Source organism: Cotesia glomerata, linkage group LG3 (genome assembly GCF_020080835.1).
Source record: "Cotesia glomerata isolate CgM1 linkage group LG3, MPM_Cglom_v2.3, whole genome shotgun sequence".
Lineage (NCBI taxonomy): Eukaryota > Metazoa > Arthropoda > Insecta > Hymenoptera > Braconidae > Cotesia > Cotesia glomerata.
The window spans coordinates 20,241,327-20,269,304 of record NC_058160.1 but is presented as its reverse complement, the minus strand read 5'-3'; the positions used below and the strand labels follow the sequence as shown (position 1 = coordinate 20,269,304).

General features: G+C 27.4%; 1 protein-coding gene across 6 annotated transcripts; it reads left to right on the top strand.

Moving 5' to 3' along the window:
* Positions 1–3,582: 3,582 nt before the first annotated feature.
* LOC123261602 (protein dissatisfaction-like) lies at positions 3,583–27,978 on the top strand. Of its 6 annotated transcripts, none has more exons than XM_044723291.1 (8): positions 3,583–3,754; positions 20,585–20,717; positions 21,070–21,185; positions 25,489–25,674; positions 25,795–25,908; positions 26,614–26,780; positions 26,874–27,120; positions 27,209–27,978. In XM_044723291.1, exons 2-8 carry the CDS (start codon positions 20,596–20,598, stop codon positions 27,436–27,438), a joined length of 1,182 nt encoding a protein of 393 aa, XP_044579226.1. In that variant the 5' UTR covers positions 3,583–3,754; positions 20,585–20,595; the 3' UTR covers positions 27,439–27,978. The 6 variants fall into 6 exon arrangements, with proteins under 6 accessions (XP_044579226.1, XP_044579224.1, XP_044579225.1 ...); XM_044723289.1 differs by having other exon boundaries at positions 21,070–21,203; XM_044723290.1 differs by having other exon boundaries at positions 20,585–20,726.

The following is a 27,978-nucleotide window of genomic DNA, read 5'->3' as shown; positions in this document are numbered from 1 at the left end:
AAGAAAGGTTTCTTATAATTTTTCGATAAATGCAATCTTTCAAAAGTTATTCCAGTTGGAATTTGACACTATTGAAAATTTTAAGGTTTTTTTTTACTTTTTGGGGCATCTAATTAATTTATTGCGTTAATTTATTGCGTAATTATACGCAAAATTCTTTTTCCTCCGATTTTTTTCTGAATATAAAAATTATTTCAACGATATTTTAACCGTAAATGCATTTAAAAAGCCCTTCTCCTATTACTTTTTACTGATATAAAGATTTGAAATATTGCTTTTTTTTTATCCAGCTTTTTTCTTCAAATGAATATTATTTTTTTATTATTTATATAAAATACACTTCAGCCATAATAACTACACGAAAAACAACCTGCAGTAAAGACTGCACTACGTGCAGTTGGATTCATTCCACGTTGAAAATCTCTTCGAAAATTTAGGTGTTATTTACAAAAAAGTAATATACATTAGAAGAGAAAAGCTGGATAAAAAAAAAATAATGTTTCAAATCTTTATATCAGTAAAAAGTATTTGAAGAAAGGATTTTGTAATGTATTTACGGCTAAAATATCGTTAAAATAATTATTATATTCAGAAAAAAATCGGTCGAAAAAAAATTTTGCGTATAATTATGCAATAAATTAATTAGATGCCCCAAAAAGTAAAAAAAAACCTTAAAGTTTTCAATAGTGTCAAATTCCAACTGGAATAACTTTTGAAAGATTGCATTTATCAAAAAATTATAAAAGACCTTTTTTAAAGAGCGTTCAATTTCTTACAAGAATAGGTTGTGACCCAAACAATTCAACGATTCGTTAAAGAGCTACGAAATTCGAAACTTTGCAAAAAAAAATTTCCCATGTTAATTAAATGGAAAATGGAAAATCGCGATGATGCACAACTTACTATTAAAATTAAGTCCCTGTTTCACCAGGTGCCTTTTTTCGGTATCCTGAACAATATTTTTCGTATATTTTTCAAAAAAAAAAAAAAATAGTCGATTTTTTTTTATACAGTCTAATGTATATGTACATATTTTTTAATTATTTGTTTCTAATGATTTATCTATTCATTTTGAATTCTATAAAATCATTGCATGTCTACAAGATTAACTGTCATCAAATAATTGTATTACTTTGAATAGATAATTCCAATTATTTACTCATAGCTTGTGTAATTGACTAAGTTATTAAATATTTGCTTTGAATTATTGTTACTAAGTTATGGCATGAAATATGAATTTCGACGGTCTAATTAGCAATTGGTCTAACTTCTTATTTTGTAGAAGGTGATTTTTTAACATTTTGATGTAGCCAATAGTCCAATTATAAATTATTTGAATGGTACAAACTAAAATATTATACCTCTATTAGATATTAAATGGTTTTTTAAAGTGATAATAAATTTTTAACTAATTGTTTTTTCGAACAAATGGAAGATTTTCTAACATGGAGTTAGACAATTTGCTAATTAGAACATCGATATTAAAGTTCTTTATATAATTTTCGTAAACTGATTAACTAATTTTTAGATTGAATAATGGCAGGATCTAAAAAATGACAACAATGGTAATGACGATGAGATCATAATTGATGAATTACAATAATTATATCTAGCAACCTTACAGTCACTATGTGACTGCCGTGACTTGTGAACTATAAATAAATAAAATTTTGCTTTATTAAATAATAACTTTTGTTTAAATTACACTGTACTTTTTTAACTATTGACGTTTTTAAAAATATAATCTCATCCCGATGTTACACTCATCAAGAGCTTTCATGTGAGTACCCACATGCATTATGATATATTTTTCACATATACATATATATGAAAAATTGATGTGGGTACTTAAATGAAAGGTCTTGATGACTGTAACATCGAGATGAGCTTATATCTTTAACAACGTCAATAGTTCACAAAATACAGGGTCATTTCTTAACTATATATCTAGAGATAGAGCATTTACGAATGCAGCCTAAATACTTATCATCATAAATTAACTATTGGTGAGAATGATATGAAACCTTAAAAAGGCACAACTCCAGGTCAAAACTTTTCCAACGATACCAAATTTAACCATAAAAACCCATTTTATCATATAAATACACTGGCCACAAAATTTCGCTTATTCTCTTAATAATATAGATAAGAGCAATGATAAAATGAATTACTCATATTATTTGTATGCATGTCTATAATACTAAAATATCTGATGAGATCTCAATTTTCGAAAATCGGAATAACTTCACAATTTTTTTTAATTATAAAATTCGATAGTGGGGAGTTGCAATTATACTTGAATCAAGGAAATTTATTGTGATTAATAGTATATTACATACCTAGGCCAGTAAAATAATAAAAGTCTCAGATCACATGTAATTGATGCTGTGATCTAAGACTTTTTTTTTTTACTGGCCGAAGTATATATCGACGGTACTTTGGTTAAACCTCGTATCTTCTATGTATTTTAAATGAGAGATACGAGGTTTTACCAAAGTACCGTCGATATACTATTGTTGCCACTTTCTACACGGAGGGCAGAAAAAGATATTCAAAATTTTTCAACGATAATTTCATAGTTCTTAAACATTTTGAAATGATAAAAATAGATTTTTTGAGTTATACATTCTTTGCATTTTGTTTTTAACATAAAATTTAATACTTTCGTTTTCTGAAAAATTCTACCGAACTTCACTTTTTTAGAAAATTTTTTTGTGTTGATTTAAGAGAATTAATATAAAAAGTGCTGAATGTTTAACACAAAATTTTTCAACGCAATGACGAAAGAATTTTTTACTGTGTAATTCAAAAACTTTTTTGCTTTATTCAACTTAATGAGAAAGCATGTATGATTTTTTTTCTATTTAAGATTGATAATTGTTTTATATAAGAGTAAAAAACTTAACGTTGACAATCAATTGAAATCATAAACATATATCATGTATTCCGACTATACCGTTAAAAGTTAATTTTTTACTTAAAAAATTAAAATTCTATTGTTTTTTTAGCTAACTTTAAAAATTTACTTAACAGGAGTGAGGCAATTTTCTGTCAGACATATATCGAGAAGAAAAATTTTTATTTTTTAATAAAATTTTCTGTTAATGATCATTGTTCTTCAATTAATAATGAAAAGATCCCAGTATTAAATATTAATAAAATCACGTTAATGATCCTGGTAGAATAATAAATAAATCATTGAAACATGTTTGAAATTATAGATCAACAAAATGTGTTTATTAAATATACGGTATAATTTGTCTCAGAAAAATAAAAAAAAAACAAACTGAAAGATGAATAGGTAGTGGTGGTTATTGACACGCAAAATGATATCAAGTTGACTTTGGTGGTTCTGAGGTAGCTTGTCCGTCAGTCAAGACATGCTTATACCATTTCAACCCCTATCGATATCCGAGAGGGGAGCGCGATCGCCAATGCGAGCTCTCTAAGAGGGTGCTTTTGACGCTCCGCCCAATGGCCAATCAAAATTCTCGCTCTTTCACTCCGTACGCGAAAGTTCTGATGAATTCTAGCCAATGGATAGAAATGACATACAACCCTTGGTTTCAATGATCACATCAAGATCACCTTCCAGGTCTCTATGACGGAAGTTCAAAATTACGAATCATAGATCACTACATAAGTTTTTGTGAATTAGTTGATCTATTGAGTTGTGCGAGATTATTCATATCTATAATAACTTTTTTTGTGTGCTATAGTTCAGGTAGAAATAATTCAGATTCTAAATATTCAAGTAAGTTATTTTTTCGTTCTTATAATTGTTATTTTTAATTGCTTGCACTGTTAATTAAAAAATAAGAAATAATTATAGATGTGGGGATTGTTAATATACGATTAAGATTAGTAATGATAATGGTTTGTAATGTTTTTTTTTTTTTTTTTTTTTTTACGAGAATTTTTTTTTTAATTTGATTTTATTTAATTTATTCAAATAACATTGTCTAAATAAATTGATCTTAATAAATATTTTCAATGCCATCATCTTTTGATCTCACTTTCATTACTATTCATCAATAATATTAATAATTATTTTTTATTATTTATTATGTATCTAGGAATAATCCTTTCAGGAAACATATGTTTAATATTCACGAATTGATATAAAATTTAATTACTTAAATTAAGATATCGATTAAGCAATTTCTCTAAATAAACTTAAAGAAGAATTCTTTTGCAACTAAAAATTTTAAACATTAGTCCTTGTGTTTTTTGACAGTTATTAAATATTTTAGAGAATATTTTATTTTTTGTCTCTGAAATTGTGTCCCGAGTTATCTTACAAAGTTTCAAGTATAGGTTAGTCTTAATTACTCATATAATTTAAAAAATAAGGAGTGAATTCGGAGTGAGTATGGATTTTAATCCCATTGAAAATCGGAGTACGGAGTTTTTAGACTAAAATAAATCTTAATTAACTGAAACGAATTTCATATGGCAAACTATTAAAAAATATTCCATACAATTTATTAAAAATTTGAATTTGTAATTATCAAATATTTTTTTCTAAAATATCTTACCTTTTTGAAACATTCAAATTTTCATATAGATTATTTTTCAAGTCTTATTGATAAATTCTACCGTAAAAAGTAAAAAATAATGATTTATTAACAATACTATACGTTTAATTAAATAAAATTAAATACTGTAATGTTAATGGAATTATCTGACATGACAATTTTTAGGATTTCTTAAATAAATTATGATAGAGAGAATTTATCAAAAAAAAAAAACGCAACTTTAAAAATTATAAAAAAATTTTATAGCAAATTTTCTTTGAAAATTAAAATTTATTGTCTATACAAAACTTAGGAAAAAAGTAAAAACCTCGAAATGCGCATTTTATCATTTTTAAACCAATAATTATTATTTCTTTTTATTATAACTCAATAAAAACAAACAAAGAATTCACTCCGGGTAGGATTGAATCAATTAAATATCATCCACTTAGCATTCACTCCACAAATCACTATGCAAACTTTTTACAGAGTAGTTGTTATAAACTAAATCTTTAAGTTAAAGAATTGAGTGAAATAAGTATTGAAAAACAAAATTAGTTTTATTAATTCATAAAACAATAATTATAAGTTACGAACTATACGCTAAAACCTTTTAACTTTAGTTTTAACTGTTATTAGGCCAATAAGCTCGGTGAATTATGTAATACCTAAAGGCCATATAACAACTGTAACTTCCCGACTAGAAATTTCAGTGAGGCAGTGATTTGGCGCAAGTAAGTCATGCCGAATTGCAGTAAGTGAGGCATCCAAACCAGGCCGAAGTTTGGGATGTAACGCAGTTGCAAAGCTCAGCCTAACTTGGCTTCCTGATTAGGTTGCAGTTTGGAAACCAAATTCGCAACGAAGAATCCAAATCTAATTCTTTCTTGATTTTTAGCTTTTTTATTATCAAGCGAAAATTAATAATAACAAATGCTTATTTTTTTATCTTATTTTACTATTTTAAGTATAAATATTAAATTTAGGACTAAATTTTTTAAATATTTCATGAATAAAAAAAAAAATCAAATTTTTTGTTGCTTTTATTTAATATTATTTTTATTATTTAATTTTATTTTTTTTTTGTTTTTTGCAGCTTTTTTTAATGTGAAGAGGTTTTGTTGATTGGTAGATTTGATAAGTCAAGGGAGAAGGAGATGATGGAGGAGTTAGATACACTAATCACACATAACACTTAACTTTACTTCACACTCGCCTTAATAGTAATTATAATTAGTAATTATTAATTATTAAAAATCGTACATGTCGAACGCAAGACTCGAACATGGTACCCGACGCACGAGGGCCCTATACCATACCGCGACGCTACGTCGATGATGAGCGACCTCTTACTTCAATATACTTATAAGCACAACCAATGTTCGGCTTACCTGATTTAAAACAAATAAGATTCGAATTGGGCTAGCCTAAGTTCAGAAAGCCAAGTTCGCTCCAAACTAGCAAAACTCAGGTTATAGTTACTTGAAACCAGTTCGGCGTTCCCATGATATATCAGACTTAAGGAATCCATGAAACTTTCCTAGTTACGTTCAAATATGGCAAGCCAAACATTTCGTTCTGCCTACCTTAGTTTTTATGAGGTACAACCTAGGCAAGCCTAAGTTAGACAAGCCAAACTTGCCCCGAAGTGGTTCTTCGGCATATGCCTCCTTGAAATTTCTAGTCGGGTACATGAGACACCATGTTTATATGTACAATACACAAATACTCTCATAAATACACACTTTTATATGTATAGGACTAAAAGGCTTAACCTTGGAAAGACTTGAAGCCAAATATCTTCTCCCACTCCGTTTTAGAGTACTTTGGCAAGAAACGCCGAAGTTCGTCAAACGTTTGGAATGCCTAACTTGCAGGAAATTATAAAATCCAAAGGTCTACGGAAGTTCGGTTTGCCAAACTTAAAAGTAATTGGGGCCATCTATGGTAAGACGAAGTTTGGCGAATGTTTGGAATACCTAACTTGCAGGAAATTATAAAATCCAAAGGCTTACGAAAGTTCAGTTTACCAAACTCAAAGGTAATTAGGGACATTTATGGCAAGCCAAACTTCGACAAATCTTTGGTTATCGTTACTTCCAGCTAGTCAGGCATTCCAAAGGTTCGCCGAAGTTCGGCTTGCCATAGATGTCCCAAATTACATGCAAATTTGGCATGCCAATCTTCATTTTGCCTAACGTGGATTTAAGAAGGCGCAAATTAGGCTTGCCTAAGTTAGGTAAGCCAAACTTGCCCCTCACTAATTCTTCGGCATTCCTCACTACAATTTCTAGTCTACTACAATTATCGATTAATACCATAAGCTGTTGGATAATTTTCTGTTAGAGTATATAGCCTTAATATGTAATAATTAAAAATATTGTGTCATAGGTATAATTGATGTACTGATAAATAGATGAAGGACAAAATCGTACAATTGTTTAAGTTTAATTCCACAATATTATATTCAAATGTACGTATTTTGCAGAACACTATAGTTATATATATAATGTATTTATAAGTGAATATATAAGTACAGTACAGTAATATATATATTAGGGTGGTTGAAAAAAAAACAAAAATAGGAGATCCTGTTTTTTATTAACAGGTTTAAAAGCTTTGTTTAGATATAAAAATGAGCCTGTGAAAAGATGAGCTCTTAATTTTAATATTAAGATGCTCGACATTGCACTTATAGATTTTCCAAAAGAATAACATAAGAAAAATTATTTTTTCTTCTTTTGATTTTTGTAACTCGCCAACCAAAAAATCATAAAGACATATCGATAGAGTATTTTTGTAGGAAATCGAACGTTCTAAAAAAAAGGATTCTTATAATTTTTTTATAAATTGATTGGTTCAAAAGTTATTGGAGATTTTAGTTTCAACTCACTATCAAGAACTATGTAATTTTATCAAAAAATTTTGTCTAAAATTTGATGCGAAACATGAACACAATATTCCTCGAGTTGTTAAATAATATTTTTTTTCATTTTCAAATATTAACAGAACACTTTATCAAAAATATCAATCACATTAAGCTGTTTAATTAGAATTTTTTTTCTTTTTTTAAATTTAAGACAAAAAATATTCCTTCATTTCTTGTAAGGATTTATGAAAAATCTTAACCAATGAGTTTATGGTTGTTCAACAAATTGATTTTCTTTTAAACCTTCTGGAGTCATGCATCATGCGCGATGGATGTCAAAAGCTATCTACAGTTTAAAATATTTTCATTCGCATAATGTATATCGCATTATAATAGAGTATAATTGCAGATGTCAATGTTTCATAACGTTAAAAGTCGACTTTAAGCTTATGGAATCTGAGGGAATTTCATTCAATTTTCAATTTTATAGATTTCCTGTAACTTTTTATGAATCTTAAAACTAATAGAGAAAATCTTTTCCTCTTCCGGTTATTTTAAAGTTGATCAGAAATGTCTACTTTATTTAATTTCTATTTTTTTTAATTTTTCCTTTATGAAGACCCTACGTCATAGGCTTTACGATCAAAAAGCCCAATAAAAGTAGCGACGCATTTTTTTTAAGCTCCAGAAAGAAAATTACATACTGATGTAAAAATTAATTTTGATTCAAGAGAAAAAATCTTAAACCTAGAAAAATATTTTTGAGTTAAATTTATTTAACTCAAAAAATTTTTTTTGATCCAAGAAATTTACTACTTGATTCAAGACAAAGAAATTTTTTTAAATGATTTTCTTGATTTTAGATTTTTTTTTTCTCTTGACGTAAGTTAATTACTTATTTATATTTCTATTTCTCTCGAAAATAATAAGTCATTTTTTAATTTTAGTTATAGAAGCTAGTTTATCATTGGCTTAAGTATGACTCTAAACTTATTTATGGCTGAGCTCGTTTTCATAAAAAATCAGAGAAACTTAAAAAAAAAAAAAAGATTGGATATACTTATCAAAACAATAGAACGATTTCTTTGAAAGAAATAAAATTTTCTTGAGATAGTTTTCTATCATGGGCGCATACATATTTTTATTGCTCCACTGCAAAACCTAAGTGTATTGTTTTAACACACATGCCGTGTGTTCCATGTTTAACGCCGTAAATGAACTATACTTTTTTTATAGTCACTTTTTACAAGTTTTATGGTATGTTAAACTCTACAGTTCGCTTATGGCGTCAAAACATAGTACATACTTGATGTGTGTTAAAATAACGCTTTTGGTTTGGGAGTGGATTTGCCTTCTAGATAAAACATTTAAGAAGTTATCAATGAAAATATTTCCAATCCAAAGTACAATTATTTTTCAAAAATCAACCATCAAAATTTAAGTTCAATTGGTATCAATATTATAATAAATATGAATCATAAAATTTTATGAAAATACCCAACTACAGTTTATCGGAATATTATATATTTAACTTTAAACATATAGCAGCATGATCTATATAACATAACGCACGCTTATGCGGTTTGTGATTGACGTACTGTAAATTTACACACCTGTAAAACACTTTTCCACCGTTCGAACCACATAATTATAGTCTCGTATTATGGTCCCCCAATCATTATTATAATATCACTGTATTGTACTAGCACATATGTCATAAGTCATAATATAACAATCGTTTGCATATGTTACGTTGATTTCTATCAGGATGCAAACATGCATTCATGTAATGAAAAATTACTTTATGCTAAACAGATTAAATGTTCATAACTATTAATTAATCATCCGACAAGCATTCAACTTGTAAATTTTTATAAATTAAGACTTATGATTAGTTTATTCAAATAGAAAATTTTTTAATGTTATAGATATCCTCGAAACATTTAAATTTTTTGTAAAAAAGGTTATAAAGTTGTATTGAAACATATATAGTATTCATAGTAGAGGTTGAAACGTTCTGAGTCATATGTTACATAGAATAAAGTCAATTATATGTTTGACTGTCACGCAACCACTGACGTATATACATTACTTTTGTGTACGTGCAAATCGAGCATAAGTTGCGAGTAATATATAACATTTATAATTTTAAGATAAACGGAAATTTAGGAAAGGAGTTTAAATGAAAGACAGAACGAGCAAATAATATCATATCGTTCACTTGAGTGAAACGATAAAATAAAATATATTTCTAAAATTTTGATGCACTAGATAAATAGGAATGTTGTTATCATGCATCGAATTAAAAGCACATTTTTTACACGCTTTGATCGCCTAGATTGTGGCTCATTGTGGCTACGAATTTCAATAAATTTAAAACGTTTCTATTTATGACAGATAATTATGAGAAGTCTTCAAATTAAATAAAAATTCTATAGAGAAATAAGATTTTTAACTCTCCACTATGAAAATCAATAATTTTCCATAAAAGTTCGTTATTATTCATGTTTTTCCTTAATTGTTTGTACTACTGTAGATCTTTAAATGTAAAATCAATTGACAACAATAAAATTGCTATACCTTCAAGTGAAAATATCAATGAATAGTCTGAGCAGAATAAGGATCGCGAAGAACTTTTTTTTTTCGTTCTTATTCTGCTCACTTGATTTCGAGTCGTCGGAAAGAAAAAACTCCAATTTATTTGAATTTTTATTAACAATAACTTTTGAATGATGTTCCATGATATATAGAAGACTGAAAAAATAAAGATCTGTCTTATTTTCATAATGTGTATTTAAGTTGTGTTTGCATATACAATGCGAATTATTTGCAGTAAATTTTCAATAATTTAGGACTGTCTCAGCAAAGAGTTAAAAGAACATTTTGGATAAAGTTTACTGTACAAATAAAAAGAAGATGGTCGCATAGAAGGGTGGTTCGATTGTTTTTAGAAAAATAAATTTTATTTTTTTTATTTTCATTGTTCATTAATTGAACCACTGCTTTAAAAATTTTCATAAAAAAAAGAATAAAGCAAATTTTTTAACTTAATGAACTCCAAAATTGACATTATGTAACAGAGAGGGTCGAACCTGGATCTCAAGGATTTAAGTCTTGGATTCAAGTCTTGGCTTGGTTCAGACCCTTATTTTTTTTTCTAAGTTGCTCTTAATTTTGAATTAATTTTTAATTTAACTAACATTTAACATCAGAACAGATGCTTACAACATTTCCAGTCACTATAAAGTAGATATGGTATTACAGAGATCTGCACGGAAAGGACAAAGGTTGTCCGGGTTACCAAAAATATTTAATTTCTACTCGCATACTCGAATAATATGAAACTACTAGTAGGTTGACCGAAAAAGGCTTGAAAATCTTATTAAAAATATTTTTGTTTGGTATTAAAACTATACATACTTGCGTAAAAAAAGAAACAAATTTAAAATCTATTAAGTACTCAACTAAACTTGGTATTTAAAAATTTTTTATTTTGATTCATTTTATTTTCTAGACAATAAGAAAAATTGAAAGGATATGTTTATATAGGTTTCATGGGAAAGGTTCTAATAAAAACAAATAAAACTTATATTAGAACACTCATGTACTGTTAGTTTAGCGAACATCTAAAAATTTATTTTGAATATAAACAAACTGTTATTTTTTTCTGTAAATATGAATTTATTAAATTTATCTTTACACCAATATTTTCTCGGTTAATATTAGAAAAAACAAGTCATATGGGGAAGAAAATGATTGACATCGTCAATAAATTATGTAATTCAGTATTGAACAACTTTCGTCAAAATAATATACTTGAATTCACATTGGATCATGAAAAGATAATTATATTGTGGTTACAGCTCACTTTTATTTTTAAGCGATTAGTAAAATAGTGTGAAAAGGCCACGTGACGTGACATCGAAAAAAATAAAAATTAGCATATAAGTACATCCCAAGGGTCGTGTGTACAAAGATGACTTGATTTTTTATGCGGGCTTTTTCTTTTCAACACACCTTGTGTTTGTAAACTATCGAAAAGTCATTGAAATAACATTAAACCTATTTTTAATATCTAGCAAACGTGACGAAAATGATCATCAAAATTCGTGCGACGGAAATCCCTGCTATTACCACTATTATTTTCATTATTGAAAGATGTCTTTTATATCTCTCCGATTATCTGTTATTGTATTATATAATTTACATGCATTTAATTAATAGTGAGATTAGAGAGAGAAATGGAAGTCAAGTATTTAAAAAGCAATCAAATATCATTACATGATATGAAATGAAAATGAAATAAACAAGTTAAAATAATTTGTAGAGTAAATAGATATAAATAAATGACAGACAGCGATAACTAAAGTATGATTTAATGAGAAAAAAATAGGTTTGACTGTTGGATAATTTGTTTTATCGTGCCGTCATGTTTCACCCTCGACTTTTCCACTCGATCCAACACCCCTGGGTTTCGATTTCTCGAACGTAACATATGTCACAGAGTATCAGCCCCGTCGTATGTACAATTATAGTATACACACGTACTTGTTGTATGTATTTGTTGACATCGCGAACGGGGTTAAATTATTCGGCCGACATAATTGTAGTCGGGGTTACTTTAACCTTAAATACAGGGGGTTTTTTCATATACATACTTAGGGGTTGACGGTATCTTGGTTGACTTTTTATGCCCACCTGCTGGATTTACTCTTGCCTTATAATTATTTAACACCTGTTTAAATCTTTCAAGATTTTTATATTGAATATTATTTATCAATACAAATTAATTCTTTACATACTCTAATTACATATTTATGATGATAATTTTTATTTGAAAGAGAATTTTATTTATCATAATATGATGTTGTGTTGATTTCTTAATGATTGGATAGAACTGCACTGAATGAAAAATACACTTGATTTTAGGGAAAACTTCTTAAATTGAATTATTTTTTCTATTGTGTATTTTCTAGTGTATTTGTATATAAATATCTCTTGTATAAATTAAATCATTTCTTATTTATTTATTTCTATCTATATAAATAAAAGTTAAATGGTTTTCGTTGATACAAGCGTATCAATTGCAAACGGCCGAACCAATCTGAGTCGTTCATCTCAATCGGTTGATTCGTTTTAAAGATATCGTACTATCATACTTAGGACCATTATTCATGATTCAAGAGGTGGATTTTTTAATGCATTCAAGGATGTATGGCGTAATTCTTTTTCGTTTAGGTAGTTGTCGTCTTAAAAATGTTTTTAAGAAAAATTTTGACAAGTATGGAGAAAAGTCGGAAAAATTTTGACTATCTTCTAAAATCATTATTTTTGTATATTTTTGTTTTCAATAGAAAAAAAAAATCTCAATAATTTTGAAAAAAATCTGAAACAAAAATCATCGGTAAGATCTTTATCTGAATTGTAGCCTTTCATGGTTTCATGTGTTGGTTGGCGATAGTTGATTTAATATGTTAAATTTCTGGAGCAAATATAAATAAATTAGCATTTAGTACTGGATGATTTTTGTTTTTATTTTTTTGTAATTCGTAAATTTCGTTGATTGTTAAATTTCAATTAATCGAAATTGACTTAATATCAAAAGATATAAAAATAAAGTAAACGAAAAAAAATTTTAAATAATAGATTTATTGTGAAAGAAATTGTTAATTATTTTATGTTTTATTTATTTAAACTCATTTTGATAGTTTAATTATTATTTATATGACAGCATAATATTTCGTGTTAGTCAGAAGATTGTGTTTTCGATTGTTCAAGCTCATTTCATAAAATTTTTGATCAAGTAATTGATAATTGAATTATTTAAAAAATTTGTTGAGTTTGTCCCTAAAATTATATCTATTCAAAAATAAAAACTATCGAAAAATAACTGATCCAAAGTTCATTTTTTATTTTAATATAATTTAATAAAATTATAATTTTTGATTTTCGGCAGTCACATTATGACTGCAAGTTGCTAGTATTAAATCAAAAAAATTCTTTTGAAGAAAACTGGTCTTTGTTTCTCTAGAATTGATTTTCTTTTTTTCTAAATTCTTTTATTAAGATTAAGATTATGCAAATATTCAAATTTACGAATTATTCTTTTAATTTATTTTTAAATTGGTCAGTTTTCTCATTATAAAAATGAAATTCTCAAAAATTGTCAACATTTCTACTTTTTAACATGATACGGTAACTATTCCCAGAATTTAATTATTTATAATAAATGATAAACTCTTTTTCCTGCAACAAACAAACAATCTAATCAGATAATTTGTTCGTGCATGAGATATCATTCAGTAACAATCACAATTTATTTTAGTATTAAAAATTTATTTTTGAGCTTAGAAAACTCATGCATTAAACGCTTCAACTGATATTTAAAGCTCAACACCGTAAAATAATAGACTAAAGCTTCTTGAGCTTAAAGACAAAGACGCTGAAAATTTCAAGGCTACTTTGCAAGGTAACATGTATGTGTGCAGCCGTAGCTAAAAGTTTAATTTTAATTGGCCTGTCGTCCAATCACATAAAATCGGAACGAGAAAGGGTTTTCTGAACACGAATACAAAGAGGGGTGTAGCAAATAGCAGGAAAAAAAGAACCATTCATGACCAGCGGTGATAGTTGTTGCGAGTGGGGGTTTATACCCTTTTTGCTTTCAGCTTTCGGAGTTGGAAGACATAAACACTTCAGTTGATGTGTTATGTGGTTGATAGTCGACGTACTCTTTCACCGCAGTTACCCCTTAGACTGGTTCGGTGTTTGCATTATTAAGCTTGAGAAAACTACAGGTGGAAAAGGCCTTCCGGGAGCTTTTATTAGCGCGTGCGAGGGCGAACGGATATCAGGAACGCCTTGAGGGCGAGTGCACGTGCGAGGGTCGTCCAAATAGTTTAATAGTAGAGTGATATCAAGTTGAAAGAGTGAGTGAGGGAGTGTAAGTAAAAGAAAAGTCACTTCGGGTTGGAGGAAAGAGAATTCAAGGGCGGCTATCAGCCTTCAAGTGTTGTATATCATGTACTTAACGTGATTTCATGCGCCGTTGTGGTCATGATAATCGTGTAAAAATTCACAAAGTTGCATAGATTGTCATTGTACAGTATTTGTACTTCAAGCTTTATCTACTGTACGTATTAAAATTTTAATTTTAAATGATGCGATAGCAATTCCCCCTCGGAAAAAATATATGCGTTTAACACACATGAAGACATATAGGCTAACATAAAAAAAAATTAAATCCAGACATATGGATTTTATATTTATTTTCGCCGAAAACGTAATAGCAATTTTTTATATGAACCACAATGGAAATCTTATCACGAAAATGTTTGTTATGATTTAAAAAAAAATTGATAAAAAAAAAAGCAGCGAGTCAAATTTCAGTAATTTTTTTTTCTCCGGTCGAAAGGAAAGATAATTTATGTTTTGTTTAACGACGGAAATTTTTAGGCAATGAATGAAATCAATTCATAATGTTTAATGGAGATTATTACCAAAATAGTGCAAAATTAATATTGAAGTATTAGTAAAATAAATGTAAAAATAACCTACACAGCAAAAAAAATTTACTTGTCAAGTCAATAAATTTGAAGAACTTCATTTTTTTTATTTGAATGTAAAAATTTTTAAACTAAGAAATTTTTGTTAACTTAAATATATTTTACTTGGATCAAGAATTTTTCTCTTGATTCAAGTTAATTATTTTTTCAGTGTAGTAAAAAATGTTTTTTTTTCTGCAGAAAGTTCATCCTTATGATATTATTTCCGCAAAGAACATTAACTTTTATACATTATAGTAAGAAAATGTGCTGGATAAGATTAGAGAAATAATTAATAAAATGTGGGAAGAGGGCAAGTTACAGGAAGGGTGGGAGAAAGCAAGGATAATACCAATTTATAAGGCAGGAGATGTGAATAACGCGGAGAATTACAGAGGGATATCTTTGCTGGACATTGGATATAAAATTCTCACAGCAATGATGGCGGAGAGAATAATGCAGTGGACTGACAGAGAAGGAAAGATAAAAGAGAGCCAAAAGCTGGCTTTAGAAAGGGAAGAGGAACTAGAGACCATGTGTTTATGCTTAATGCGCTAATTAATAACCAATTGAAAAAAAAAAGAAAAATTGTTTGTATGTTTTATTGACCTGAGACAGGCCTTCGACACGGTGGATAGAAGAATACTATTGGAAAAGTTGTGGAAATTAGAAATAAGAGGGAAAATGCATAAAATGATAAAAGTGATCTATGAAAATACGACAAGCGAAATAATAATAGAGGGAGCGAAGACGAAGGAATTTGGTATAAATCAAGGTGTCAGGCAAGGGTGTGCTTTAAGCGCGGTATTGTTTAACATATTCATCGATGATATGGAGGATGAGATAGTGAGGAAGAAAATCGGAGGAACGGTAATAGGAAAAGAAAAAATATTTATGGCAAAATACGCGGATGACGGAGCGGCAGTAGCAAATACAGCGGATGGCATGAGAGAAATGATAAAAGAAATTGAAAAATACGTGGACAAATATAAATTAAAAGTAAACGCGGTGAAAACTAAGATCATGATTTTCAGAAACGGAGGGAAAAATTTAGAGAAAAACTGGTATTACAAGAAGGAGAAGCTAGAAGTCGTAAATGAATTTAAATACCTTGGATATATATTTACAACAAAAAATAGTGCGGAGAAACATATGACGGAGATGAAGAATAAAGCAAACAGAGTAGCAAATGCAACGTGGGGACTAATAAAAAGAACAGAAAGAAACAATATGAGAGATCGCAGGTACCTGTATAGCACACTAGTTAGAGCAAGTTGCCTATATGGAGTGGAGACATGGGGGTGTGAGAAAGTGAAAAAAATAGAGGTACTACAAAATAAACTGGACAGATCAGCGTTGCAAGAAATACTTCTAAATATATAATAAGAAAAGAAAGAGGAGAGGAAGAGATTAGCTGGGTAGTTGTTGAAAGATTTTGGAGATATATTATAGAAATAACAAAAATGGAAGAGAGAAGATGGCCGAAAATATGCATGAGAGAAGAGATAAGAGGAATTCTAAATAAATACCCGACGAAATGGGGTAAAAAAATGAAGTGTTTGGCAGAAGAAATGAAATGCGAAGAGATAATAAAAATGATATTCGACAGAGCGGAGATAGAAGAAATAGAAGAAAAAATTAAGACTGGACTAGAATACTATAGAGCAAAAATGAGAGAAGCTGAGACTGAAAAGATAAACAAATCAAATTATAATGAATTATATAAAGAAATTTTATTGGAAGATGAAAATGAATATTGGAATGAAAAAGAAGCCTGTGGGGGGATGAAAGAAGTGTGGGCGAGACTCATCAGGTAATTTGACAAGAGCGGGGAAACCCGGACTAGAGGACTGGAAATGCAGAATTTGTAAAAAGGAAGATGAAACGCTAGAGCATGCGTTTGTGATACAAAAAGAAAATAGAGCAATAAACTTAAATGTGTGTAGAGTTAAAAATAAAACATTAGTGTATTAGGAAATTAACAAAAAAAGCTGGACAGGCAAAAGAAAAAAATTTTTTTTTTTTTTTTAAATTTGATTTGTTACCAAAGACTAATACCTAATATTTGTATAATAAAAATAAGGAGAATTGTAATTATAATGTGTAAGGAAAAAGTGAATAATGTCGATTTTTGCTTAAAAATAATTATTTAATATTTAATATTTAATATTTAATTTAATAAATAAATTTAAAGATATTTTGAGTATCAAAGCTTTGTAAAACACATGAATGTGATACAAATAAAACTCATATCTATCTATCTAGTAAGAAAATTCCCGAGTTGAAAAAATGAATTTAGATAAGCTTAAATTTTTTTTTTTTTTTTTTTTTTTTTTTTTATAGCTGTTAAGTCTATTTGAGTTAATTTTTTCAACTCAGGTTAAAATGACTTTTTAATAAATTTATCACAAAGCCACATTTATTTTGAAATATTAATTCTAGAATGAAATTTGTAATGAGACTAATTTTTTTTGCACGAGCGTTATTGTTAGCTGGCTTTCGATGATTTTTTTTTTTTTTCTATAAATATATAAACGGATAAATCCAACATATGAAAAAAATAAATATGATTTCCGTATGTACTTATGTCTGGATATTAATTTTTATATATTTTTAAATATGTTAAACATATATGTATATTTTTTCTATGGGGGTTTAAAATTATCTTTCTTAATAATTTTATTTTATGAAAGATTATTTCTTTATTTGTTAGACCTTTTTGCATTGTAAGTCTATCTATAGACAAGAAAGAATGATGGTTATACATTTAATGATATTTAATAAAGCGTAGAATAGTTTGACACATCACTGACAATCGGAATAAACTAGAATCTAATAACAATAATTGTAAGCGAATCGATCAACATTCGTATAGACCAATCGATGTTTATATTCACTGAACAATTGTGTAGCGAAGCATATGAACAAGCGATTATCTTTGTTAATAATCAAGTAGTAGCTTATGGTATGGTATAATTTGATTGTATGGTAACTATGTATACTGGTCTATAGAACTACGAACACAATTGTAACATTATAAATTTAGTCTATTGAGCAGACGGATTCTATAGCATACGAAAAAGAAAAAAAAAAACTATGAAAACTTTGAATTAAAAACTTATAAAATTGTTTTTTATCGTTTTTTTTTTATTACCTGAATCTTATATAGAAGGAAGACAGGGTTGACAATGAGTTTCCGAGAATTAATTTTTTTTAGTCTTCAAATGCCGAAAAATTTTTGTTTTTTAATTAAACTTGTTATATATTCAGTGAATCCATATTGATTTATCAATATTTTCAATATTAAAATGCTTTTACTAAAGTGTAATTGGAAATGCTTTTTTTCTTCATTTAAATCATTGAGGATCACATCATTGAACTCACTGAACTAAGGGAATTAATATAATGGAAATTAACAAAAACTACAATACAGCGAACTTTTATAAACTCTTGCCTTCACTTCTTCTACTTTTTTTTTCCTTTCATTTTATGTAAAAAAAAAAAAAGAATAATAACAATGTATTTGTTTTTATTTTTGGTATTCTTAAACTTGAATTTAATTTTTATTTAATATATTTTCAATGATTTTTTTGCTGATATAGGTGTTAATTTAGCTAGAAATATTAATGTTATTGATTGTAATATAGAGAAAAACAGCCCACATGTAAATTATAGTCTCTTTTTACTACCAACGAACCAAAAAGAAATTGAAATTACTATACGAGATATGAAAAATAAAGTAGGAAGTGTCGACGGGATTAACAGTAAAGTTCTTAAAACTATTTCTAAAGATATAAGTACTCCACTAGAATACATTTTTAATTTATGTATTAGCAATGACTTGTGGCTTAAAGAGAATCAACTCTCTCTCAATATAGATAAGTCTACTTTTATAATGACACTGAAGTTAGCAGACGTCTAAAAATTTTTGATTTTTTTTTTTTACTTAAATTATAACTAAAAAGATATTTCTAAGAAATTGCACTTATAGTTTTTCAAGTTTTTTACATGTAAAATTTTTTTTTTAATTGTTTAATTGAAATTTTTTCAATAAAAAATTTCTAAAAATGTTGAAATATCAGCTAACTTCATTTTCATACTTTTATAACTTTTGGCAGTTATAAAGATAGAGTTACCCAATTGAGTTCGAAGTACATATTAATAATAAGCTGTTGAAAAAAGTTGAACATTGTAAATATCTTGGTATACACTTTGATAATCATATGAGATAGGACAACCATGCCTTGGAATTATTTAAAAAGCTTAAACATTTCACTTTTGTATTTTACAAACTGAGAGGAATTCTTAATTCACAAACTTTGAAAATAATCTATCATGGATTACTCGAAAGCATAATAAATTATGATATTATAGCCTGGGGTGGTGCATATGATAAGTCAATTAAAATTATCTCAAATATTCAAAATAGATTACTGAGTAAATTATGTGTACCTAATGTTAACCACCCTCCCCTTGGGATTAGAAAAACTTTCATTACCACTGCATTATCTTTCTATTATCAAGATTGTATAAATCTCTATGATGATAAAATAACTTGTACAAGATACAAGCAACTGTTTCTCCCAAAGATAAGTAAAAAAATTTACACACAATGTGCTTACTATGTAGCATTGAAATATTTTAATAAATTACCATCTGAGATGAAAACTTTGAATGATAAGAAGAAACTAATAAACAAAAAACTGAGAGAATGGATAAAAATAGATAATTAGTTGAAAATCATGATATTAAAATAATTTCTACAATAATATTATTTATAAAATTTATAAAATTCATTTTAAATAAAGTAAAATTTTGCTCAGTTAAACTTGCTAGGCTGATATTTTTTTAGTTTACAGTGTATTAGGTATTATTATTATTACTATTTACTATACATAAGTCATTATTGATAAGAGCATGTAATACAGTCTGATGTCGGTAACTCAGTTTGGACTAGTGATAACAAATGCCAATTGAATATATCGGATTGTTTATTTGAAACACTGAAGAATAATAAAAATGCACTAAAGATTATCAGGCTGACTGTCAATACTCCCAACAATGTTCAAAAAAATTAAACTACAGTTTATTTACTATAGTAAATGAAATTTTTTGTTGATAATTAGTTTTCTATTCAAACCTAGTTGCATTTTAATAGTTCTGTCTTATAAGTAATCTAAACTAAAGTAAAGATTAAACAAAAAATTAAATCAATCTCAAAGATTATATTGGTTGTAAGTTTATGAGTAATTTCTTTATAGTAAAGTTTATTTACTTGAATATATGATGGGCCCGGAGATAAGGCAGTTTTACGAGCGAACTCTATTTATTTATCATTTTATTATTTTTTTTCAATGATTAAATTTAAAAATAGAAGAATCAATTTACGAAGGACTATTATTAACATACTCCTGCCAAGTTTAATGTTTTTTTGTTCAAAAATTACTTGGTCAAAAAGCGTCTCAGTATTTTGTCCAAAATTTTAATATTCTTTGTCCTACATGTTCATAAGAAAAATAATTGTTATAATTTAATATGTACTCGTTCTATGCACAGGTGCTAAACGCACCTCTATAGAATTTTTTTTTGTAACGAGAATGATAAATAAAAAAAAAAAATATATACAAAATCGATATCAACCTATATATTCACAGATTAAGGAGTGATGGAAGAACATAACAGGGACTCGGCACTTTGCAAAGTTTGTGGAGACAAAGCGTCGGGAAAACATTATGGTGTGTCAAGCTGTGATGGTTGTCGAGGCTTTTTTAAACGGTCAATTCGCAGGTATGCCAGGTAATTATAATTTTTATAGAAACATTTAATGCCAATAAGTTACATAAATAAAATTTCGATTATATTTTTTACATAAATATATTTTTTTCTGGCATTTTAGAGGTATTAAACATATTTTTTTTCAATTCATATTTTAATTTCATTTTAATTTTATGGTTACATTAAATAAAGTTAATATTGAACTATTTGGAACTATTTATTTGGAAAGAATAAAATATGCAACTATTCAATATAATTAAGCAAATTTAATTTATTCTATAATAATATATTTATAACATTAATTGTTTAACTGTTAACACTAATATGGTTATAGTAAAAAATATGCTTTTGTATTACATTACAGAAATTTAGATTATGTTTGCAAAGAAAACGGTCAATGTATTGTTGATGTCTCAAGAAGAAATCAATGCCAAGCTTGTAGATTTGCTAAATGTCTTGAAGTGAACATGAAACGAGATGGTATGTTTCAAATTACAGGTGATTAAATAAATTTAAGTTTAATTAGAGTCTTTCTGTTATCCATACATGCTTAATGTTACAAGTAAAATAAGCTTGCTGCCTTTTACGAGCCTTGTTATATTTTTGTGGTTTTGATCGTAATTAAAAATAACTTAGCGATATCTTTTATTGAAAGAATTTTATTTTTATGTTCACAAAATTGAATTTAAGTAGCATCTTGTTAAGATAATAAAATTTAATTTTCCAATTTCAAAGTGAATTTTTAAACCTAGTTACTCTGATACAAAAAGATGATTTCAAATGATTACCTTCATGTTAATTGTATATCTATATAGTATTCAAATCCGATGCATTTAAATCATTTCAAATTAGATTTCTTAATCAGGGTACTTTAATGTAAAATATTAAAACAATTTTATTTATATTTTGAAAAAATTTTTTGTTCCTCAGTTTAAATTGTTCCTCTAATTAAAAAAAAAAAAAATTAACGTCAAATGTCGCAAGCTTCATTCAAATCAGTTAATCGTTCGTAAGATATGTGCCAATTGTCTGTGTTATGCATTTTTATTTTGAATGAAAAATAGTTTATCTTTAAACATATTATTTTAATTGTTATTGTTACTTTATGCTTAGAAGTTTTAAACAAAACAATAATGAGATTAGGTATCAAAACTGAGTAAAAAAAAGACTATCCGTTTACTATTGATTTCTTTGAATTAAAACGCTATAAATTTTTCATCACTTATTACTCAAAATTTTAAATGAACTAATTTTCAATCATTTTTAAATGAATAATTACCATTATTTTTGTTATTCATCAGGTTAAGAACATAATTTCTTGTTATATAGATCCATTATTACTAAGTTATGCTATGATCAAAAGTGGTCTATTTTTAATTTTCGTAACACTCACATAGACATTATATTTACATTGAATACATCGCACCGAAAGGCACACAAAAAACCAGAAGCGCAGAGCACTTAGCGAAAAAAAAAAAAAAAATACATATATTGACATATGTATAATAGAAAAGGGAACAACAAAGCTTTTTCTACATGAAACTTGAGTCATAGATGATTTCAAACTCACTTGATAGAGTGTCACGAGCATGCTGACGTTCACAGTGCTTTGTAAATATCCTTAGTCTCTTCACTTGGTCCGTAAGGGTGATAATCTAAACACTTGATTGTATCCGAGATATCAATTAACGGGATAGTAGGGACTCTACAGATTCTATTACTTAATGTACGGTCATTACAAACATTCATAATTCTTGAAACAACTACTTTCTCATTTTTTTAAGTTTATTCATATTTACTGAAAAAATATCTTTCTTTATAAAAAGGCAATTCAAAAATATTTCAACTGTTAATTTGAGTTTTATATATATTTTTGTAATTTATTTTAATAAATTTTTCAATTTAAAAACTTGGTGAGCTTAAAGATAATTTTTTCCATACATTTATAGGTTTTTCTAGCTTGGAAAAAAATACTAATAACTAATAACCTATGACATTTTTGAGTTCTTAGAAAGTAGATAATTTTTCATTATTAAACATTTGCAAAATCGATAATTGTACTCGGATTATAGAACTCGCTTAGTTGCGGAACAAATGAACACGTTGATTTTAATCCAAAATATAAAGTAAAAGCATCAACTGTTGACATGGCAACCCTGATAAAAAAAAAGTATTGAGACAAAGAAAAAAGTATTGAAAAGTATTGGTTTTCTAGTCAATCCAATACTTTTCAATACTTTTTTCTTTGTCTCAATACTTTTTTTTATTCAGGGAAGGACTACAATTTTTTCAAAACATCTAGAATTAAAATTCATAAATTTTTTTAAACATTATTAGATTAATTAGTCTTCTAGTTTTTGATGATAGTTTTTTAAATTAAATAATTAATTTCAACGGATAAAATTAATCATCGGAATACACCTTGATAACCTGACAAAACGAACTAGTCTAGCTAAAAACAAAAAGTTACGACGCTGTCAAGCTCTCAATATTTATTTATTTATTTATTTAATACAGACCCAACAGCCAAAAGGCCAATAACAGGGTCATTAATACATACATTTTTACATATGAACAGTAGTATATTGAATATTACATAGGGTAGAGTGAAAACAAGAGAAAATAAATGCAGATTAATTGATTAATTCATTAACAATATTGTAGATAGCTATTCCTGTATTACAATTTAGCTTGAAAGTGCTAACCAATAAATGGAGATTTTATGCAAGCTAATAAGAATTAAGAATTGAGTCTAAAACTTTACACAATAATTAATTAAATGTTATACATATACATAGCTCATTTAAGATCGTTAGACTATGATTGATCACACACAGTGCATCCCTAAGTTCAACTTAAAAAAAAGAAAAAAATAAAATTATACTGGCTTAATAAATGCCTAGCGGTACTGAGTTATCATGGAAGTCAACACACCTAAAGTCAGTGGCTGATTATAAGCAAGAATGTCTACCTTACAATTCTCGTTTTGGTCTATTTGGTTGCAAATAGCAATCAGCCTGTACAGGGGAGAGGATTGAGTGAAATTTGTCCGCGATACTTTCGGGCGAAATAACAGCTTTGTTCTGTGTATTCTAGATGGTATATTAATTGGAACAATTTCCAGTAATTTAAAGCAGTCTACAAAATATGAGATGCAGCTCAAATTTTAAGTACTCATTATAGACATCCATTATTTAAAATTAACAATTATTATATTGCAATTATAAATATCTAATATCGTTGATTGTTTTAGATCGTTTATTTATAAAAAAAAATTTTTCTTAATATAGAGTATCAATGATTGGAGGTTTCACCTTATTCGAAGGTAAACAATTCCACGACTTTCTGATTTGAAAGCTTTTACAAAGTTTTTATAAATATATAAAAAAATGTATATGTCTAAATGATAAAAATTTTTTTTTCATAATTTTTTAATAATAAAAATTATTTTTTTTATTAAACTAAGGTAAAGTACTCAGTACTTGAACACTTATAAAAATGGGACCAATACTTGAACAGACTTTTCGAATTGTTGTAATACAAAATCCGTATATTTATTATAAGTAATATGCACATGTTATAATTATTCAATGATACAATTATTGATTTCTGTAAGTTTTTTCAATAATAAATCAAATCAATTACATTTTTGTTAACTTAAAAATTGACATTTCGAGAATAGCCGATAAATGCTATTTTTTCATGAAAAATGTACTGAACCGTAAACCGAACAATCAGTGAAAAAAACGGCATATCATCATTTTAAGTAAAAAAAATTGTACCACCCAATAAAATAGTCTTTTTTAAATAATAAATATTTTTTGCAAAGACATAAACTATAATTTTTATATTAAATTTTAGCGTCTGACTATACCTCCAAATTTTCAAAGCGGTACCCAGAACTTGAACAAGCCGGAGCCGTATAATTTTAACAACTCTCTAATCTCTAATAGGTTTATAGACTAGTGATCAATATTGTGATTTGTATTAATTACTGCAAATTAAATAAGTTTTATAGCTAAAAATTAGTGTAGTTAAAAATTATTGAACGTTTTGAATTTAGTTTTTTTGATTTATAATTGAAAATTTGCTTCGTCATTCATAAAAAATGTAATTAAAAAATTAAATACAAATATTTCTCATTTTTAAATGAAAATATTAAATATTCATAGTATTATTTTTAATAGTATTCAATAATATGTTATAATTCTTCTGATGTTTCAATAAAGCATTGAAAATTTTTGGTGTGCCTATTGTCATATATTTTATTAGTTCAACTACTGCGGCTGATCAGAATTCATTGTTTAACTACTACTCCTTTCATAGTCTATCTTAAAAACGTCAAAATATAAATATTCAATTATCTTTGTTATTTTGCGCTTCAATCAATTTAAAATTGTTTATATTTTTATGAAAATCACTCATTTGAACTAATAATTACATCTATATATATTAAAAGTAGGGTCAAATACGTTTTACTTTGAAACTTGTTCAACTACTAGGTACTTTACCTTATTTTGAACGAATCAACTAATTTTTTTTGAGTTTGCGATATTAGACACTTTTTTATGTAATAGAGTTTTGTTAGATTATGTAATTCATTAGTTTACCAGTTAACAAGAAGTTAAAAATTAAAAAAAATAGAAAAATATTTCGAAAAGGATGTCATAAAATCTACCGTATGTGACAAATATTACATCGAATGAAGTTTAGATAAGAATGTTACACATAGATTTAAAAACGTGATTTGTGGGTGAGAGAAAAATTTAAGTGTCATTTTCAGCGGTACAACATGAAAGAGCACCGAGAAGTACATCGTCGTTGGTTTCCGCCGCGAGAAGAGTACCCTCGGCGATCTATCCAGGAATCTCTCATGTCTATCACACTGCAAGCAACCCCTACCATCCGCTTTTATATCCAACGCTCTTTCCGTTCAAGCCTAGTGTACCAACTTTTAGTCCCGGTGTCGGTAAGTTACTACGTTTCTTCTTCTTTTTCCTGTTTTTGTTTTTTTTTTTTTACTTTCAAATGAAAAAAAAACTAGCTCTCAATAGTTGTGTAAAAAATACGTATATTTCACATTGAATAGCACACTTTTTGCCACGACCTATTGCAGAACCTTTAACTGTGGCTGCTGCTAAGGAAGACGAAGTTACAAGTTCAGAAGAAGCGAGAACTGTCGTTCAAAGATGCGAACAAAAAGGTATAAATTCAAAGTTAATCATAAAATTATTACTTTAATGAAAAGTTCACTTGATTCAATGAAAAAAAAAAAAAAAAATTATTGAACTATTAAATTATTTTGAAGAAATTTATTGTTTTGAATCAAGCAGAAAAGTTCTTATAGAACCGAGTAATTTACTCAAGTCGAAAAAAAATTTTTAGTAGGTGTAAAATTGTAAGTTTTAAAAAGAATTTATATTAATTAAAATAAAAATGATAAAATCAATCCGAAAGATTTCTTTTTAAATCAATGATAAAATTTTTTCTTCAAAATCTATGTCATATTATAAATTTTTTGTTTAAGAGTATAATAAAATATTCTAAAGAGGAAGCCATTATCTAATGATTATTCGTGATATAAACGCAATCGGAAATTATAAGTTAAAATTTTATGAGGGAGTAAGATCGATAAGTATCTTAAAGGTAAAATGACTTACTACTGCGGAAATAGGGCTAAGTACTAAGGGAATGATAAAAAAAAAAATTTTTTTTTAACACATGCTCAAGCAGTAATTGCCAATTGAGTAATAAAGTGAACTAAAAATAAATCAGACATGTTTTATTAGACTTCAAATAAGAATCACCATTTCAAATCTTTTAAATTAAAAGAACCTACATTTAATTGTTATAAATCGTTTATAAAAAATAATTTAAACTAATATACAATGTGTAATTTTTATTATAGATCATATGAATGTACCTACAATACCACCTTCAATATCGAATCCATCATTATCAGACTATGGAATTTCTAATCAGTCATTGTTGTTGACAGAAAATGTTTATGAATCAGCAGCAAGATTACTTTTTTTAGCTGTAAAATGGGCAAGAAGTATTCCGTCTTTTTTAGAAGTAAGTTAACGTTGTATTGTAACAATCATAATTATTATTTAAAACCAACCTTTAAAAAAATTATTCATAATTTATTACAACTAAAAATTTTAGTTATCATATAGGGATCAAGCAATTTTATTAGAAGAATCGTGGAGCGAATTATTCGTTCTTACAGCTGCACAGTGGAATTTTTCTATCGACGAATCAATATTAGTACCATTGATTCTTCCAACAGAGAGAAAACAAATTCTTGCAGATGAATTAAAACGACTTCGTGAATTATTGACGCGTTTTACAATTTTACGCGTTGATCATTCAGAGTATGCATGCTTGAAAGCAATAGCTCTCTTTAAAGGAGGTGGGTTGTTTACTATATGTATCTTACATTAAATTGTTCTATGAAATTACAGGAAATAATAATTTTTAATAAACTAAATTATTGGCAGAATCTCGAGGACTTGGTGACGCAGCTAGGGTATTGACTCTTCAGGAACAGACGGTAACAGTTTTGGGAGAGCGAGGCGCCGGTAGGGTTGGTCGTTTGCTGTTATTATTATCCCCTGTGCGTGCACTTTGTCGGGGAACGTTAGAAGAACTTTTATTCAAACCAACAGTTGGTGAAGTCAGTGTTGAAAGGTTACTTGGTGACATGGTTCGTGCCACAAGATCTACTTAAATTTATTTTTAATTCATGCAATTCATCAATGTAAAAATTATTTTTTGAAATTTAATAATCTAGAAATTTTGTATAGTTATCTCAATAACTAAAATTTAGTACTAGAGGCGAAGAAAAAAATAGCTTGTTTGGAAAGTGTAGCTGAATCAATTTTGATATTTTAGTTTAGAACTGAGAATACCAAAAATTAGTTAAGAAATAACTTGTCAATAATTTTCGAGATGCTTCATTATTTTTTTTTAAATTTTTTAATTGTGATTGTTTTTTTCACATTTCTTAACTAACTTCTGGCATTTTAATAAATTCTATATTCAAACGTTAAAATCGGTTCAGGTATAGTTACTTTTCAAACAAATTGCTTTTTTTTTCTCGAGAAGAAAGTCTGTCAATTCAAAATCCAAATTTTGTTGTCAGATCAACATCAATTTGCGATTCGTTTAATTAATACTTTATAGTTGTTATAATAATTATAAATGTTATTATAAACTAATATTATTTAAATAATCTAGTCAATTGTTTATCTTACACTAACAAAGGGGA

Coding starts and splice junctions, on each gene's coding strand:
- LOC123261602 (XM_044723287.1), top strand. CDS start 20,596: ATGGAAGAACATAACAGGGACTCGGCACTTTGCAAAGTTTGTGGAGAC. Junction 21,204..25,488: donor TGGTATGTTTCAAATTACAG/GTGATTAAATAA, acceptor TGTCATTTTCAG/CGGTACAACATGAAAGAGCA. Junction 25,909..26,613: donor TCAAAGATGCGAACAAAAAG/GTATAAATTCAA, acceptor TTTTTATTATAG/ATCATATGAATGTACCTACA.